General features: G+C 37.1%; 1 protein-coding gene across 4 annotated transcripts in view; it reads left to right on the top strand.

The window, feature by feature from the left end:
- The first annotated feature begins 746 nt into the window (after window positions 1-746).
- The window catches only part of LOC121366442, a 34,242-nt gene continuing 14,564 nt past the window's right edge, over window positions 747-20,424 (top strand). Inside the window, exons 1-10 of one of the 4 annotated variants that reach the window (XM_041490902.1) lie at window positions 747-817; window positions 4,993-5,152; window positions 6,404-6,504; window positions 7,804-7,910; window positions 8,842-8,928; window positions 10,683-10,751; window positions 10,968-11,041; window positions 13,687-13,729; window positions 18,624-18,781; window positions 19,815-19,925. In XM_041490902.1, the coding sequence (XP_041346836.1) occupies window positions 5,070-5,152; window positions 6,404-6,504; window positions 7,804-7,910; window positions 8,842-8,928; window positions 10,683-10,751; window positions 10,968-11,041; window positions 13,687-13,729; window positions 18,624-18,781; window positions 19,815-19,925 (833 nt within the window). In that variant the 5' untranslated portion in view covers window positions 747-817; window positions 4,993-5,069. Of the gene's footprint in view, window positions 883-1,005; window positions 1,078-1,594; window positions 1,742-4,992; window positions 5,153-6,403; window positions 6,505-7,803; window positions 7,911-8,841; window positions 8,929-10,682; window positions 10,752-10,967; window positions 11,042-13,686; window positions 13,730-18,623; window positions 18,782-19,814; window positions 19,926-20,424 lie in introns of those variants that run through there. The other 3 variants (XM_041490896.1, XM_041490905.1, XM_041490909.1) reach the window with 3 other exon arrangements.

The raw sequence follows: 20,424 nt of genomic DNA, 5'->3' as shown, positions 1-20,424 counted from the left end.
GTTTGGTTTGACGTAAAGAAAAGTAAATATGTTTTGGAAATACTCTTCCCCCCCCCACCCAAAAAAAACAAACATCCAAAAGCTATTTCAATCGGCTCAAAAATAAATAGCTTGTAGTAAATTACATTCCATAGTATGAAAAAAGGCATTCCCTGCGGGAAGGATTATGGTGTGGGTCATACCATGGTATAGGCGTCGGAAGATGCCAGCAAGGTGGGGGGGGGGGGGGGGGGGGGGTCATGCGTGTGACTGTATGTGGGGGGAGAACCCGAGATTTTGTTGGATCATGGTCGAATTCACCCACACCTAGCATAAAAGCGCTTCACGGTAAACCAAATGGCCACGTCGGAAACCAATCAAATAGTTTTGCGAACATTAGCGAAACGTTTGCTGGCTGAACTTGTTCCATGACACCTGTATTTTGACGGAATGAACCCAATCGGACCACCTCGTCACATTCCGCTACGCTAGATGTGTTTATATTTCGTAGAAATGTACGAGGAGTTCCGATTGGAAATGAACCAAACATTTTACGGAATAACACGAACGCTTAGTTATTCCATATCCGGTCAACACGAATACCTATGCAAATACAATAAAAATCGCTATTGTTTTTCATGGATATGTTCACATATATCGCAATAACCACGGCTACGATCATGATTAATTCGATCGCCTCATATACATGTAACGATTAAAACCATATCCACACGCGAAATATCACGCCGGAAGTTGATAAAAAAAATGGCGCTCCCGCCAAAATGACGTGGATCTGAACAAGTTATGACGTTTGGAAAGGACCTCTTGCCGTACACGTGTATTTTATTTATTTATATCCGTACATATTGAACATTACGTCCGTATTTCGGATCACATTTCCGTGTAAATATACAATATCAGATACATTATATATATACAGTATAGATCTAATTTTCTACAAAAGCAGCAACAAGAGCACCCAAATGGAGGAAATTTACACAGAAATGTCCTACCCCCCCCCAAAAAAAATAATACACATTTTGTTGGAGGAACAGGAGGAATTTTATTCTATACCATCGATTCCTCACACTTTGTTGAGTAAGAATAAAATGCGATAAAATGCGAAAGAAATTGCGTACATTTTGCAATTGCGCTACTGAGCCTACTTCAAATGGAATATATGCTAATCGATTCAAGTTAAAAATAAGCGATCAGGGTCAGCCAAACTAGCAAGCAGACGACAAGTAGAATCGGTCGTTGATTGATAAAAGAAAAGTTGGGGGGGGGGGGGGGGGTGTATGCACCCATCACACCCCACCCCAGTGGTACAGGGCAGCCTTGCTTGCTACTAATGGGATCAGTGATTTTTAAAATTAACTAGCCACGGTTAAAAATTCACTAGCCCAACATTACTTTTTAAGTTAATACAATTCGATTAAATAATAGTAATAATTGGATATGTCACCTAAAGAGGGAGATAGAGCTTAAAAACACTAACATTGGGGGTTTGGGGTGGGGTCAGGATATTCATATTTACAAAATAGACTTAACTGCAACATTTCAGAAATTGTTTTTCACTAGCTGTTGGGCATGGCAATAGTAGTTATTTACTAGCCCAACATTGAATATTACTAACCATGAGAATGGGGCAACCATAATTTAGAAGCCCTGTGTAATAGCTGATCAATTTGCATTGGTGGTGTCTTTAATAAAACAACTTTTATGACAAGTCAACTGTGTCATAAAAACGTCATTTCAAATGGTATTGGCTACCAGTATTTATAAAAATTGCTACATATATATGTATTTATTATGGCGTTTTTTACAAATACCCTGTACCAAAATAAAAGTTCTTATGTGGTTGTAGTTTTTCACTTAATTATTACTAATGTTAGTCCAACCAAACTATAGGTTTCATCTCTGTCCTGTCTACAGGTCTGTCTATCCCACAAATTGTTTTCCAGATGGGGTTTTTCGCCATGCCTCGAGATATTCTGCAGATATTTTGTGTACAGCTTTGTCATGTACTGTTACAGATCAAACCTGAGTTTCATGACAATTTACCCATTTTTCAAAGAGTTATGGCTCTTGAACTTAGTTTTTCAGACAGAGAGGGAATTTTGTATATAGCTTTATCATGTACTGTTACAAATCAAGTTTAACTTGCATAGTGATTTACCTATTTTTAACAGAGTTATGGCTCTTGAATTGAAAATATATGAAACATGTTTATGCCCGGTTGGGGACCCCCGTCGGTGGGCCCATTGGGCTATTTCTTGTTCCAGCCAATGCACCATGACTGGTATATCAAAGGCCGTGGTATGTACTATCCTGTCTGTGGGATGGTGCATATAAGAGAGCCCTTGCTGCTAATCGAAAAGTGTAGCCCATGATGTGGCGACAGCGGGTTTCCTCTCTCATTATCTATGTGGCCTTAATCATATGGTTGATGCCATATAATGGTAAATAAAATGTGCTGAGTGCGTTGTTAAATAAAACATTTCTTTCTTCTTTTTTGGGGGGGCCACAAAAGTTGTAGGACAAAATTGACAAGATGTATCTTTGTTTAGTCAGTAAACAAATAACCAACACATGGCAAATTTAGGTGACTTTTATTATATTGGAGACTCAGACTAGTGGAAAACAATTATCTCGTTTTAAATAATCTGTGCAGGAGAACAATGGATATATCAAGACATCTATGTTCTACAAAACAACTGACATACAGTAATAAATTATTTAGATTTTTATTGATACCACCCATCAGATATCAAAAGGACCATCCAATGCTTTCTGGCATGATGCATTGTACCATTGATGAAGATAGTGTTTTCCCTAGAAATCTGGCAACGGATTAATAGACAAACCACTTTGGGGGCATTTTCACCATTTTCAGGGCACTTTTTTGCATTAAAGACAAAAAATATTTGAAATAAACATAAATGTAATTAATGTTTTTGCTTTAATAAATGAATGGCAAAATATATAACAGAGATATTTTTATTAATTAATAATACATTTTTTAGTGTTTCATCAAGGCAATTTTAGAATTAATTATTGAAAAAGGCAAGATGGTGCTATACTACTGAGGCATGGTGCTGCACCATGCTAAAACAAGCTAGGGAAAACACTATGAAGATTAACAAAACAGAAGCAAGCTTCTAGATGAAGTGTGCGAGTTAAAAAACCCACCACCAGACAACCCAACTTTATCCAGATAAGATGATTACAGTTAGAATTCAAGTGACTAATTCAATACCTATGTTCTAAAAGTTATACTGGACAAACAACACGAATAAATCATAAACAAATCAGACTCGCCAACTCGGAAGATTGTCCTAAGTGAACACCTAGACATTTTCTTACTTCTTACTTTTACAAAATGTCCGACAACATCAAACGGCTCATAAAAAAAAAAAAGTTTTTTTATAAAATTATTCCAGCCCACACTCAATAGAATGCAATAAAGTTATTTATTACACCACAATGTAATAGGATTTAAATATTTCTTGTGTTATTCTGCGTTCGGACGTGCTCAGCAATAGGAAATTTCAGACTTGTCAAACCATAATTGCCGAGACTAATAATTATACTGTTCATGTGTAGTTCATGACATTCTTTGTTAACTGGTTTCATATTTCACTTTATATTAAAAAACCTAAAAAAACCCACAAACCTTTCGACACTTCCATTTTCAACTTTTTATCTGCATGGGTGTTTACCCCCTCCCCTCTTCCGTGGGTTATTCGTTTAGGGAGAAGTGATGAAATTTTGAGACTGTCTCTAATGGATATTAAATAAATATGGTGGTTATCAGGTGTGGATACAGGATTTTTTAATAGAGGGTGGCCCTGAACTGGACTGAATAAGTTTGCATTTTTGTGTATTCTATAATATATATTGTTTGACCACTACTAGGTGTGGAGAGCAGCCCCTGGGGCCCCGCCTGAATCCTTGCCTGGTTATTTGTCAAACTAATGCAAAATATTGATAAAATATGTCTAAATATTACATTTAACTTCAGTAATCTTTTATATGTAAATGTCCATTTTAATTTTATACTCTTTATTTTTATCATTCAGTTGTAATGTTGACAAAAAAAAAAAATCTGTTTTACACAGTAGTTCTAGATGTTCGTTTACATCATTTTAGTGTTTCCACATCTAAAATAAACCAGACATTTGTACCATAATAACATGTACCAGTTTAACATATATAGTAAACTAATGAGTTTATGTGACATGTATACAATATTTCTATGAGCCTGAACATAAACAAGAATGAAGGAAGGGTCTTTTTATATGTCCATCTTTGACAGGTCATATTATGGTATGGTGTTGTCTTTTTATTTCCGGAGCTCTTTTCATTTCTGGAGCTTATCTCTCTTTTCAATTCATATAGGATCATCAAACCTTGCATGCAAGTACAACTTGGAATGATGGTGTGTTATGTACCATAACTAGGTCACTGTGACCTACTTTTCATGCAGTTAGTACTGCATATTAAAGGAAATCTGTGTCTGGGCCATATCTTCCTTATCAATTCATATCTATAGAATCATTAAATCTTGCATGCAATTACAAGTTGGGATGGTAGTGTGTTGCATAACATAACTAGGTCACCATGAACCACTTTTTTCAAATAACTGCACATTAAGGGAAAGCCTTGTCCAGGCCATATCTTCCATCAATATGCTTTAATTATAATATCATAAATATCATGCATGTTAATTGTTAACAGTTTTAGGTAATGCAATATTTTAGTACTAATGAAGTGCCTCAGCTAGCAAAATCCACTTATAAGAAATTCCTTCAAAGTTATTGTCTGCTACACTGACATCAGACCTGTCAAAGTTAGATAATATACCACTGTTTTTTGTTTGTAAAAAGATGACATTGTGTTAAAAATTTATGTGTTTTATGTTTGTACATGAGGCAGGATGATATTGTGTTAGTTCATTCTGTTGAGTTTGTTGCGGGATGATATTTGGTTAACACTGCTTTGTGTTTACAGCAGAATTTTGCTCATCAGTTCGTGTTGCCTGAACGTCAAGCTAAGCTGAACATTCTCATTTAGACAAGACTGCAGAGATGACCTCTAGTGACAAGACAGCAGGTCAAGGGGAGACAATCTACTGCATATGTCGCACATCAGATTGTTCACGGTTCATGATGTGAGTGATCCACTAAAATCATAATCATACAGGATTCATATTGACCAAATTATCCAATTACTAATTTTTGTACAAAGTGGCTGCATTTAGTAGTTTGCTAATAAAAATATGTATAAATTGGCCCTGTTCAAGGAAATGCTCTACATAGGCTGATTCAGAATTGGCTGAACCTAAATTCTTTCCAGTGTGAGCCCTGTCATAATGATATTAAAACTTGGTATATAAGATTTAAATTAAAAAACCCAATTTGACTGCTTTTCTGGCAAAAGCAGTATACACACTCTTTGACAGTCATACTGATATTTGGCTCAAACGTTATGGTGGCACTGATGGCAATTGGCATAGCTCTGATATGAATTGTCATAATTCATATTGGGGCTTTACCAATGGTAGTATTTTACAGCTGGATAAGAAGGAAGGAAATATTTTATTTAATGACGCACTCAACATGTTTTATTTATGGTTATATGGCGTCAGACATGGTTAAGGACCACACAGATATTGATAGAGGAAACCCGCTGTCGCCACTTCATGGGCTACTCTTTTCGATTAGCAGCAAGGGATCTTTTATATGCACCATCCCACAGACAGGATAGTACATAACACGGCCTTTGTTACACCAGTTGTGGAGCACTGGCTGGAACGAGAAATAGCCCAATGGGTCCACCGACGGGGATCGATCTTAGACAGACCAGGCATCAAGTGAATGCTTTACAATTGGGCTACATCCCACCCCTAGCTGCATAAGAGTTATTGCCATAGGTAAGGGATAATTTTTAGTTTAATTCAGTTTGTTTATTTATTAAGTTGTTGGTTTTAAAAAATATTAAAAATTGCCATACAAATGTAGGCTACAACAGATTCTTAAGTTCAAGCTCTGTGGTATTCTTACATTTATTACTCTGTGATAAATACATTATGATTTCCAGTGACTGTGATAAATATGTGATGATTTTCAGTGGCTGTGATAAATACGTTATGATTTCCAGTGGCTGTGATAAATACGTTATATGATTTCCAGTCGCTGTGATAAATATATTATGATTTCCAGTGGCTGTGATAAATATGTTATGAATTCCAGTGGCTGTGATAAATATGTTATGATTTCCAGTGGCCGTGTTAAATGTTATGATTTCCAGTGGCTGTGTTAAATGTTATGATTTCCAGTGGCTGTGTTAAATGTTATGATTTCCAGTGGCTGTGTTAAATGTTATGATTTCCAGTGGCTGTGTTAAATGTTATGATTTCCAGTGGCTGTGATAACTGCGAGGAGTGGTACCATGGTGACTGTATTGGGATAACGAAGTTGGATGGCCGAACCATCAAGCGTTACTACTGCGCTTTTTGTAGACGTGAGTACAGTTAACTTTCTCAGCTCTTGCTGTGAAACAATTGAGGGGATTATGGGGAGCTATTTAAGATAACCATATAAATCCACATGCGAGGTCTTCTTTCTTCATATTTACTTAGTTGTAGATTTATTAGATTGCTGGACTAACTGCTTTGCCAGCAAATTAGTAATTTATATTGTAAGTGTTATTTTTTGACCTGTTGATATCTTTATTAAAAAGGTTTTTTTCAGTTACACCACTAAATGTACTTCATGGCTTTAACCAGTGTTTCTTCCAGAAAGACATTTATTGGGTATAGCGCTGTGGAACTGAATGCAACCACAGTCAACAGGGGGATTGGGAAATGGGTTCAGTTTAGGGTTAGGGTTAAGAAAATCATACAGTAATGATAAGGGTAAATAATTTTGTGTCAAAAGGTTAACTTTAAAAAAAAATCTGCCCCAAAATTTGGGTATGACGCCTTACCTGTTTTACCCTCTGGTAGAAACCCTGCTAACGTAATGACTGCACCAGCGCAATTGTTGTAGTTGCAATATGAATTGCCGTAGGTCGGGACTTTAACGATAGCAGTTTTGTGCCACTGGATAAATATTGCCATTGGTTGAAGGGATCATTTTGGTTTTTATATTTGTTATACAAGTAAATGGTTCAAAATTGTCGTAGGCAGGTTTAAAAAATGCTGTTTGCACCCAATAGCCGATGTGTATGTTTGTGTTGGGGTGTCGTTAAACATTCATTCATTCATTCATTGTGTAAGTTTTTTACCCAAAGCAAAATCATAAAAAAAATTACCATAGGTAACAAATTCTTAAATTCAAGCCCTGTACTTTATAAATATTAAAGTTTAAAGTTTGTTTTGTTTAATGACTCGACTGGAGCAAATTGATATATTAATCATCGGTTATTGGATGTCAAAACATTTGGTAATTTTGACATATAGTCTTAGTGAGGAAACCTGCTATATTTTTCCATTAGTAGCAAGGGATCTTTCATATGCACCATCCCACAGACAGGATAGCATATACAATGACCTTTGATATACATGTGTACCAGTCTTGGTACTCTGTCTGGAATGAGAAATAGCCCAATGGGCCGACCAACGGGAATCAATCCCAAACTGACCTTGCATTAAGTGAGCACTTTACCACTGGTCTCTTTGGCAATAAAATTTATGTTTATGGCGTAAAAGTAGTTTTTACAAAATAGACAGGATTCACCTGTTATTTTTAAATTGGTATCACACCCATTTTTTCATATGTGTTAATTCCTCACTTGTGTCAGGCTTTGGTGTGTTTTCAGAAAAGAATCCGAGTCTGACTCTCGTGCTGAAGACTAAAAAACCCAAAACATGGAAACTAAAGAATAACAGTTACCGGTTGCTGCACCAAAACCCGAGGCCTCCGCACGTACGCAGACATGTCCATTTTTCTAATGCACTGTTTTTATGTCCACCAGACTTCCAGTTTTCTTGTACATTGTTTTTATGTCAGTCAGACTTGTCCAGTGTTCTAGTATACTGTTTATATGTCATTAACACTCATCCAGTGTTCTAATACACTGTTTATATGTCAACCAGACCTGTCCAGTGTTCTAGCACCCATTTTATATGTCAACCAGACCTGTCCAGTGTTCTAGCACACTGTTTATATGTCATTAATACTCCTCCAGTGTTCTAATACACTGTTTATATGTCAGCCAGACTCTTTTAGGTTTTTGTACACTGTTTATATGTCAACCAGACTCTTCCAGTGTTCTAGTACATTGTTTATATGTCAACCAGACTCTTTCAGTGTTCTAGTACATTGTTTATATGTCAACCAGACTCTTCCAGTGTTCTAGTACATTGTTTATATGTCAACCAGACTCTTCCAGTGTTCTAGTACATTGTTTATATGTCAACCAGACTCTTCCAGTGTTCTAGTACATTGTTTATATGTCAACCAGACTCTTCCAGTGTTCTAGTACATTGTTTATATGTCAACCAGACTCTTCCAGTGTTCTAGTACACTGTTTATATGTCAACCAGACTCTTCCAGTGTTCTAGTACATTGTTTATATGTCAACCAGACTCTTTCAGTTTTCTTGTACACTATTTATATGTCAACCAGACGTGTCCAGTTACCGTGTACAGTTTCTATGTCAACCAGACTCCTCCAGTGTTCTAGTACACTGTTTATATGTAAACCAGACTCGTCCAGTTTTGTTGTGCACTGTTTAAATGTCAACCAGACACTTCCAGTTTTCTAATACTCTCTTTTTATGTCAACCAGACATTTTTTAGTGTTCTGTTCATATGTCAGTCAGATCTTCCAGTGTTGTAGTGGGGTTTTCTTTCAGAAAGGAGCAACAAGATCTACACGTCAGTGTGGAGAGTGTGATGCCTGTCAGAAGACAGAGGATTGCAGGCAGTGTGATTTCTGTAAGGTAGGTCACGTGTGATTTCTGTAAGTAGGTCTTGTGTGATTTCTTCAAGGTGATATTGTGTGATTTCTGTAAGGTAGGTCTTGTGTGATTTCTCTAAGGTGTGATTTCTGTAAGTAGGTCTTGTGTGATTTCTCTAAGGTGGTATTGTGTGATTTCTGTAAGATAGGACTTGTGTGATTTCTTCAAGGTACATGGAGGTCATGTGTGATTTAAGGTGGTATTGTGTGATTTCTGTAAGTAGGTCTTGTGTGATTTCTTCAAGGTACATGGAGGTCATGTGTGATTTAAGGTGGTATTGTGTGATTTCTGTAAGGTAGGTCACATGTGATTTCTGTAAGTACATGTAGGTCTTGTGTGATTTTGTAAGGTAAGTCCTGTGTAATTTCTATAAGATAGGTATTTTCTGTATGGTAGGTTTTGAGTGATTTAAAAACAAATATGTTTTGTGTGATTTCTTTATGATAGGTTTGTGTAATTCTATAGTATACGGTACGTTTTTGTGATTTCTAAGTAGTTCTTATGTGATTTCATACCTACTCGTCCAGTTTTCTAATGCACTGTTTTTATGTCCACCAGACTTCCAGTTTTCTAGTACACTGTTTATTACACACCAGTTTGAGAATAGGCTAGTTAGGAGTTAAGCTTCTGACTATTGCAAGCATAATAATTTGCATAACATCATACAAATGTATACTGCATGCAGTGCATTCAATAATTTTGCTCATGTGACTGGTTGGAAATAATAATATGCAACTCCATAGCTGTGATCCAGACTGAAATGGCTGCTTTAATTTTTAGTTTTTCTATGAAAATTAACAAGAATTTGTATTTGAAGAGGTGGTGGAAGTTCATGCTCGCTCATATTGACAATCTATTGCTGTTCATGACAGCTAATAATAATAATATAAAATGTGGGAATATGAATTGTAGTTCACTTCCCCAAAAATTGTGATCAGTAAAACCTAAAGATTGGGAATAATGGCCATAAATACTTGACATGTGGCCACATATGTGTGTAAGAAGACACAACGTTATTACTCTTTGCATAATGTTAATCATTAATTGCTCTAAAATCATAAACAATTAGAAAAATCCAAGGAAATAATACTTACCCTTTCACATATGCACATTATTTTATGTCATTTTAACATTTTTAAGGGAAAATATGTAAGTAAAAATTAGGAATCAGTACACCTTCAACATTGTTTTTATCAATAATGAATCCAGTAGTCAGTATGTTAATATTTTTCTGTGTATACACAATGATATCATATAGCTTACACAAAAACAGTATGACTAATAAATTACTGCAGAACTTCCAGAAAAATACTTAAACAGGGTGGCAAGTACTACTTACTATTGTTTCATTGCTTGGAATTTGTTCTTATTTATTAAAGGATGTTTTCTTGTTTGTGTGTGGGTGGGATGTAGCCCAGTGGTAAAGCGTTCACTTGATGCACGGTTGGTCTACGATCGATCCCCATCGGTGGACCCATTTGGCTATTTCTCATTCCAGCCAGTGCTCCACAACTGGTGTAACAAAGGCCGTGGTATGTACTATCCTGTCTGTGGGATGGTGCATATAAAAGATTCCTTGCTGCTAATCGAAAAGAGTAGCCCTTGAAATGGCAACAGTGGATTTCCTCTCAATATCTGTGTGGTCCTTAACCGTATGTATAACGCCATATAACCATAAATAAAATGTGTTGAGTGCGTCGTTACATAAAACATTTCCTTCTTGTTTGTGTGGACAGGATATGAAGAAATTTGGTGGACTGAACAAAATCCGTCAGAAATGTCGCCTTCGCCAGTGTCTGAAATTTGTAAGTTGATATATTCCAGATATTTTGAATTTTTATTCAATTACAAATACACTATTTAAATAGAAATGTAACAATGAAAATTTGAAAATCTATCTTCTACAATTTTGATTAGATAGTTCTGAAACTCAAAAGACAAATTTTTAGAAATTTTTAATTCATACACATTGTTCTAAATTGATGCTCAATAATGGGTGTTGAGTTATGTTTTTGTTTCAGGGCTTGAATGTCATTGACTTCAAGATGGAGGCAGAAAACATGTCAGCATCCAACAGCAACTCGGAAAGAAATAAGTAAGATATTTCTCCTCTTTGGTGTTAGCATTTTCATCTGTGCTTCTTATGTCTTTTGTAGATGGTAACATGCTTATTTTCTAGAGACATTTTCTCTCATCGTTAAGTGTATAGAACAGAGCTATCCCATTAAAGGCGGCTGTGAAAGATATTTCTATATACATTTTCTCTCATCGTTAAGTGTATAGAACAGAGCTATCCCATTAAAGGCGGCTGTGAAAGATATTTCTATATACATTTTCTCTCATCGTTACGTGTATAGAACAGAGCTATCCCATTAAAGGCGGCTGTGAAAGATATTTCTATATACATTTTCTCTCATCGTTAAGTGTATAGAACAGAGCTATCCCATTAAAGGCGGCTGTGAAAGATATTTCTATATGCATTTTCTCTCATCGTTAAGTGTATAGAACAGAGCTATCCCATTAAAGGCGGCTGTGAAAGATATTTCTATATACATTTTCTCTCATCGTTACGTGTATAGAACAGAGCTATCCCATTAAAGGCGGCTGTGAAAGATATTTCTATATACATTTTCTCTCATCGTTACGTGTATAGAACAGAGCTATCCCATTAAAGGCGGCTGTGAAAGATATTTCTATATACATTTTCTCTCATCGTTACGTGTATAGAACAGAGCTATCCCATTAAAGGCGGCTGTGAAAGATATTTCTATATACATTTTCTCTCATCGTTACGTGTATAGAACAGAGCTATCCCATTAAAGGCGGCTGTGAAAGATTTCTATATACATTTTCTCTCATCGTTACGTGTATAGAACAGAGCTATCCCATTAAAGGCGGCTGTGAAAGATATTTCTATATACATTTTCTCTCATCGTTACGTGTATAGAACAGACCTATCCCATTAAAGGCGGCTGTGAAAGATATTTCTATATACATTTTCTCTCATAGTTAAGTGTATAGAACAGCTATCCCATTAAAGGCGGCTGTGAAAGATATTTCTATATGCATTTTCTCTCATGGTTAAGTGTATAGAACAGAGCTATTCCATCAAAGGTGGCTGAAAGATATTTCTATATACATTTTCTCTCATAGTTAAGTGTATAGAACAGAGCTATCCCATTAAAGGCGGCTGTGAAAGATATTTCTATATACATTTTCTCTCATAGTTAAGTGTATAGAACAGAGCTATCCCATTAAAGGCGGCTGTGAAAGATATTTCTATATACATTTTCTCTCATGGTTAAGTGTATAGAACAGAGCTATTCCATCAAAGGTGGCTGAAAGATATTTCTATATACATTTTCTCTCATCGTTAAGTGTATAGAACAGAGCTATCCCATTAAAGGCGGCTGTGAAAGATATTTCTATATACATTTTCTCTCATGGTTAAGTGTATAGAACAGAGCTATCCCATCAAAGGTGGCTGAAAGATATTTCTATATACATTTTCTCTCATCGTTAAGTGTATAGAACAGAGCTATCCCATTAAAGGCGGCTGTGAAAGATATTTCTATATACATTTTCTCTCATCGTTAAGTGTATAGAACAGAGCTATCCCATTAAAGGCGGCTGTGAAAGATATTTCTATATACATTTTCTCTCATCGTTAAGTGTATAGAACAGAGCTATCCCATTAAAGGCGGCTGTGAAAGATATTTCTATCATTCATGAGCCATCACGTGATTATTCTGAACAAACTAACTATATTGTTATGTTCATAAACTCATCATTTGGCTTGAATAAGATACATCTGATATCTTTGAAAGCAAAAATAAGCTTTTTCCTGCAATCCAACAAGAAGAGGGGAATAACTAATTTATTCCTATATTTTGGTACTGTTCATTATTGGTAGGAACATTCTAAAGGACTAGCCTGTTGCAGTAGTTGCAGTACTTAGGATGTCATTGGAAATATATGACTTCATATTAATTCGAGTTGGCATGGAACATTTTGTTCAATATTGCGTCACGATTCACTAGCTTCAGAGATCGCTACACAATTTTAAAACATTAAACAATAGTTGCTAATCAATTTTCAGTTGATTAGAAATATCGCTAATCAAGATTTTGAAAACAAAATGTTCCCTGGTTGGTAATGTGAGGTCATCAGACAAGTTTCAGATTGATATTTTGTGATTAAGACCTGCATTATAAAAGTTATCTTTTTAATTTACTGTGTTAAATTCTTTATGATAGTGTATTTTATTTATAATAGAAATGGTCAAATGAAATTATTTTTTATCCATATTTGTCTGTTCATGTAAAATATTTGTTTTTTACCAAATTGATGAGAAAATAAGATTCCATCATATGTAGTCATGTGGTGGAAATTCCGACTCTGAGACTCGGGGAAAACCGTATCCTAAGTCTTAACAAGAGCATCGTGGATTCTTACAGTTCTACATGTACATGTATTGTTTTTCATAGATGTTATATACAACATATATATGCAGATGGTAGGCAGGTTCTCTTTTGTAACAGTATGTTATTATAGCTCATATAATATATTCAATTTGGCAAATACTAGTAGTTTAACATTATATTATTACAGACTAATAAACCCTGTTTTAGCCCCAGGTTTGCATTGTGTTGTTCAGGTACAATTACAATAATTATTGTAGTTCCAATTTTACATTGACAGGGAATATCTTTTAATGTTTAAATGTTGTTTATTTTTCAGACGCCTCATGGACGATGACAGTTCGGATATTGTTCAGCAAAAAGTAAGAATCCTGTTCTAGACTGATTGATCTTGCAAATGATACACTATATTTCAGGTGTACAAAACCAGTCTTGAAAATTGTTTGAAATAGTTTGCAACTGTTAACTTTAAAACATAAGGGTTCACCAATTCACTGATTGGCAGATTGGATGAATTTAACTTTGTGTTACATTTAATTGACTCTCTATCAGAAGAATGGCTTGCATCAAAATATTATGCCCTATAACAAAGGAAGGTGAGAAAACTAGAGAAAATTAAGTGACAATAAGAATGAATCTTGTAAGATATCAGAGGTATTGGAATTATTTTTAAAATTTAATAATTATATACAGTCAAACTTCGATAACTCCACCTTCGATCTCTCAATCTGAAGAGACGGTCCCTGCCGAGTTGCTATACAAACTAATAATAACGGCCTTCGAAAACTCAAACTTCGAAAACTCAATAAACTTGATCTCTCAACCTAATTCTTTGGTCCCACTATAAAGATTTAATAGAGTATGCACCTCCAAAACTCGACGCATGTGAATTGATCAAATTGTCATGTCTGATAGTATTTTAAAGACCAATGTATTGTCAATCATGTCAGTCAAGCGAAGCATGGTGACAGAGATATATTAATTCGCCTTTCAACTGGGGATGTGTAGTTTTCATAGTTTTCAGAGGTATGCAACGAAGTGGACTCTTAATACAATATTAAGCAAAATCAACCAGCTGCAATACAGTTTCAAATTTGAACTCTTGTATAATAATTTCGAAAACTCGAACTCCCTGAAACTCGAACTATTTCCTCGTCCCCTTCAAGATCGAGTTATCGAAGTTTGACTATAGTAGTTAATTGTTTTTATCCAATGTAAAGCTGCAGTCTGGTGTCAGTAACATGTTTTTATATATCTTAACTCAGAAATGACTCATGTGCTTTAGATGGGAGTTCTCCAAGGAAGAAAAATTAATAACAGCACAAACAAAATTACTCACCTTATAAGAAAGAGGTGAGTCAGTCGCTCACTTACAAGATGAGTTGTTGGTGAGACACACAAGTGCTCACCTTCCAGGAAAGAGGTGAGTTACTAGTGAGACAAGTGCTCACCTTCCAGGAAAGAGGTGAGTTACTAAAGACACAAGTGCTCACCTTCAAGAAAGAGGTGAGTTACTAGTGAGACAAGTGCTCACCTTCCAGGAAAGAGGTGAGTTACTAAAGACACAAGTGCTCACCTTCAAGAAAGAGGTGAGTTACTAGTGAGACAAGTGCTCACCTTCAAGAAAGAGGTGAGTTACTAGTGAGACAAGTGCTCACCTTCCAGGAAAGAGGTGAGTTACTAGTGATACAAGTGCTCACCTTCAAGAAAGAGGTGAGTTACTAGTGAGACAAGTGCTCACCTTCAAGAATGAGGTGAGTTACTAGTGATACAAGTGCTCACCTTCAAGAATGAGGTGAGTTACTAGTGAGACAAGTGCTCACCTTCAAGAATGAGGTGAGTTACTAGTGATACAAGTGCTCACCTTCAAGAATGAGGTGAGTTACTAGTGAGACAAGTGCTCACCTTCAAGAATGAGGTGAGTTACTAGTGATACAAGTGCTCACCTTCAAGAAAGAGGTGAGTTACTAGTGATACAAGTGCTCACCTCCAAGAGTGAGGTGAGTTACTAGTGATACAAGTGCTCACCTTCAAGAATGAGGTGAGTTACCAGTGAGACAAGTGCTCACCTTCCAGGAAAGAGATGAGTTACTAGTGATACAAGTGCTCACCTTCCAGGAAAGAGGTGAGTTACTAGTGAGACAAGTGCTCACCTTCCAGGAAAGAGGTGAGTTACTAAAGACACAAGTGCTCACCTTCAAGAAAGAGGTGAGTTACTAGTGAGACAAGTGCTCACCTTCCAGGAAAGAGGTGAGTTACTAGTGATACAAGTGCTCACCTTCAAGAAAGAGGTGAGTTACTAGTGAGACAAGTGCTCACCTTCAAGAATGAGGTGAGTTACTAGTGATACAAGTGCTCACCTTCAAGAATGAGGTGAGTTACTAGTGAGACAAGTGCTCACCTTCAAGAATGAGGTGAGTTACTAGTGATACAAGTGCTCACCTTCAAGAATGAGGTGAGTTACTAGTGATACAAGTGCTCACCTTCAAGAAAGAGGTGAGTTACTAGTGATACAAGTGCTCACCTCCAAGAGTGAGGTGAGTTACTAGTGATACAAGTGCTCACCTTCAAGAATGAGGTGAGTTACCGGTGAGACAAGTGCTCACCTTCAAGAATGAGGTGAGTTACCGGTGATACAAGTGCTCACCTTCAAGAAAGAGGTGAGTTACTGGTGATACAAGTGCTCACCTTCAAGAATGAGGTGAGTTACTGGTGATACAAGTGCTCACCTTCAAGAAAGAGGTGAGTTACTGGTGATACAAGTGCTCACCTTCAAGAATGAGGTGAGTTACTGGTGAGACAAGTGCTCACCTTCAAGAAAGAGGTGAGTTACTGGTGACACAAGTGCTCACCTTCAAGAATGAGGTGAGTTACTGGTGAGACAAGTGCTCACCTTCAAGAAAGAGGTGAGTTACTAGTGACACAAGTGCTCACCTTCAAGAAAGAGGTGAGTTACTAGTGACACAAGTGCTCACCTTCAAGAAAGAGGTGAGTTACTAGTGACACAAGTGCTCACCTCCAAGAGTGAGGTGAGTTACTAGTGATACAAGTGCTCACCTTCAAGAATGAGGTGAGTTACCAGTGAGACAAGTGCTCACCTTCAAGAAAGAGGTGAGTTACTAAAGACACAAGTGCTCACCTTCAAGAATGAGGTGAGTTACTAGTGAAACAAGTGCTCACCTTCAAGAATGAGGTGAGTTACTAGTGATACAAGTGCTCACCTCCAAGAGTGAGGTGAGTTACTAGTGAAACAAGTGCTCACCTTCAAGAATGAGGTGAGACAAGTGCTCACCTTCAAGAATGAGGTGAGACAAGTGCTCACCTTCAAGAAAGAGGTGAGTTACTAGTGAAACAAGTGCTCACCTTCAAGAAAGAGGTGAGTTACTAGTGACACAAGTGCTCACCTTCAAGAATGAGGTGAGTTACCAGTGAAACAAGTGCTCACCTTCAAGAATGAGGTGAGTTACTGGTGAAACAAGTGCTCACCTTCAAGAAAGAGGTGAGTTACTAGTGACACAAGTGCTCACCTTCAAGAAAGAGGTGAGTTACTAGTGATACAAGTGCTCACCTCCAAGAGTGAGGTGAGTTACTAGTGAAACAAGTGCTCACCTTCAAGAAAGAGGTGAGTTACTAGTGATACAAGTGCTCACCTTCAAGAAAGAGGTGAGTTACTAGTGAGACAAGTGCTCACCTTCAAGAAAGAGGTGAGTTACCAGTGAGACAAGTGCTCACCTTCAAGAAAGAGGTGAGTTACTAAAGACACAAGTGCTCACCTTGAAGAATGAGGTGAGTTACTAGTGACACAAGTGCTCACCTTCAAGAATGAGGTGAGTTACCAGTGAAACAAGTGCTCACCTTCAAGAATGAGGTGAGTTACTGGTGAAACAAGTGCTCACCTTCAAGAAAGAGGTGAGTTACTAGTGACACAAGTGCTCACCTTCAAGAAAGAGGTGAGTTACTAGTGATACAAGTGCTCACCTCCAGGAGTGAGGTGAGTTACTAGTGAAACAAGTGCTCACCTTCAAGAAAGAGGTGAGTTACTAGTGATACAAGTGCTCACCTTCAAGAAAGAGGTGAGTTACTAGTGAGACAAGTGCTCACCTTCAAGAAAGAGGTGAGTTACCAGTGAGACAAGTGCTCACCTTCAAGAAAGAGGTGAGTTACTAAAGACACAAGTGCTCACCTTCAAGAATGAGGTGAGTTACTAGTGATACAAGTGCTCACCTCCAGGAGTGAGGTGAGTTACTAATGAAACAAGTGCTCACCTTCAAGAATGAGGTGAGTTACTGGTGAAACAAGTGCTCACCTTCAAGAATGAGGTGAGTTACTAGTGAAACAAGTGCTCACCTTCAAGAATGAGGTGAGTTACCAGTGAGACAAGTGCTCACCTTCCAGGAAAGAGATGAGTTACTAGTGAGACAAGTGCTCACCTTCCAGGAAAGAGGTGAGTTACTAAAGACACAAGTGCTCACCTTCAAGAAAGAGGTGAGTTACTAGTGAGACAAGTGCTCACCTCCAAGAGTGAGGTGAGTTACTAGTGATACAAGTGCTCACCTTCAAGAATGAGGTGAGTTACCAGTGAGACAAGTGCTCACCTTCCAGGAAAGAGGTGAGTTACTAGTGAGACAAGTGCTCACCTTCCAGGAAAGAGGTGAGTTACTAAAGACACAAGTGCTCACCTTCAAGAAAGAGGTGAGTTACTAGTGAGACAAGTGCTCACCTCCAAGAGTGAGGTGAGTTACTAGTGATACAAGTGCTCACCTTCAAGAATGAGGTGAGTTACCAGTGAGACAAGTGCTCACCTTCCAGGAAAGAGGTGAGTTACTAGTGAGACAAGTGCTCACCTTCCAGGAAAGAGGTGAGTTACTAAAGACACAAGTGCTCACCTTCAAGAATGAGGTGAGTTACCAGTGAGACAAGTGCTCACCTTCCAGGAAAGAGGTGAGTTACTAGTGAGACAAGTGCTCACCTTCCAGGAAAGAGGTGAGTTACTAAAGACACAAGTGCTCACCTTCAAGAATGAGGTGAGTTACTAGTGAGACGTGCTCCCTTCAAGGAAAGGTGAGTTATTGGTGACACAAGAGGTCATTTTGCAAGAAAGAAGTGTTACTGGTATGGCATAACAGTTTAACGGGACAAACAAAACGTTTTACTTTTTAAAATTTATTCTCAGACCTTTATCACTAGTGAGTTAGCATTGTTATTATTTTAATAAAACTTTATTGTTTTGAGCCTGCAATGTCACATTCTTTCCAGAAACTGCGAGAGTTGCACATGGAAAAAAATCAGCATTACACTGGTATGGAGGATTGTGATGAAACGCCACAGCATTGCTGTGCTCCAGCGTGTGTTGGAGTTGCCAGAACTGGGTCGAAGTACTGCTCTGATGAATGTTGCATGAAGCTTGGTGAAAGGTGACAGCACAATTCTCATCAAGAACATTTACGACTGTTCAGTAGCTTACGTGTCTCTTCACTTGGTTTTACATTTGTTCCTTTTGTTACTCATCTGTCCATGTCAGTGGGCCCATTGGGCTATTACTCGCTCCCGCCAGTGCACCACGACTGTTACATCAAAGGCCATGGTATGTGCTATCCTGTCTGGGATGGTGCATATAAAAGATCCCTTGCTGCTAATCGAAAAGAGTAGCCCATGAAGTGGCTACAGTGGGTTTCCTCCCTCATTATTTGTGTGGTCCTTAACCATATGTCTGACAGAACCATAAATAAAAATGTGTTGAGTGCTTCATTAAATAAACCATTTCCTTCCTTCTTCTGTCCATTTGGTTACTTGTCAGTTAAGTTGATGGCAGTTTCTGTGTTAAATTTTGTGTCATTTCTTCCTTTCTGTTATATAGAGATTATTATACAAGCTTGAGTGTCATACTGATTTTACGAAACGAATGTCAGGATTTTTTTTATTGCCCGAGCGAATCCTGAATAATGAATCCTGACACAAGTTTCGTAAAAGCAGTTCGACTCACATGCGAGTGTAACAATTTCTTTATTATTCATATTAATATTGTTGTTTTCTTTATGAACAACAAGACCTAAAACTAAAACAATCTCATGTCTGACCGCTTGTCAGTGTCAAGACCAGTTACAATATGTTTAAGTTTTAAGGCATGGGCTCCTTGTTAAATATTCAAACAAGTGACATTGTAGACCAATGAATGTAACTTGAAGAAAAGGTCAAGGTCATTTATAACTAATTTGTTATAAAAAAAATATATATATTTTACATATCTCAAAATATGTCTCATACAGTTTTAATTTAGATCATTCTTAAACTTAAAACATGGATATTCTAAGGTGGTCTTTACAAATTAATGAATTACCATTTACTAGTGACAGAATCTAAAATTAAATAGTGGACCTTTCTAAGCCGATAGTCCTGTTGTTTTGTTTTTGAATGTTTAAAGCTGAACTTTCATTCACTATATTACAGCATGAACATTCTCACCAAAGACATGGAGATGGCCTCTAGCGTCAAGACTTCAGCTCAAGGGGAGAGAGTTTACTGCATATGTCGCACATCTGACTGTTCACGGTTCATGATGTGAGTGATCAATAAGCACGCAATGACATTGAGACTTTATATATCACGTTTTAACAAAAACAAATATTTGACTGCTATTTGGCAAAAGCAGCATACACAATACATGACAGTCACACTGGTATTCTTCCTGTAAATTTATTAAGACTGCAATAAAACAAGGTGTTTCTCCTTTAACATGGATCTCCTTAAATTTCCTTGTCCTATGTTGTCCTTAAAATAAAATAATTTGCATTGGCAGTGATAAATATTAGTTATAATTTGCAGTGACTGTGATATATATTTGCTATGGTTTGCAGTGACGGTGATATATATTTGCTATGGTTTGCAGTGACGGTGATATATATTTGCTATGGTTTGCAGTGACTGTGATATATATTTGCTATGGTTTGCAGTGGCTGTGATATATATTTGTTATGATTTTCAGTGACGGTGATATATATTTGCTATGGTTTGCAGTGGTGTGATATATATTTGCTATGGTTTGCAGTGACTGATATAT

The sequence above is a fragment of the Gigantopelta aegis genome, chromosome 3 (assembly GCF_016097555.1).
Source record: "Gigantopelta aegis isolate Gae_Host chromosome 3, Gae_host_genome, whole genome shotgun sequence".
In the NCBI taxonomy this organism is placed as follows: Eukaryota; Metazoa; Mollusca; class Gastropoda; order Neomphalida; family Peltospiridae; genus Gigantopelta; species Gigantopelta aegis.
This window is presented reverse-complemented; position numbering and strand designations above follow the sequence as displayed.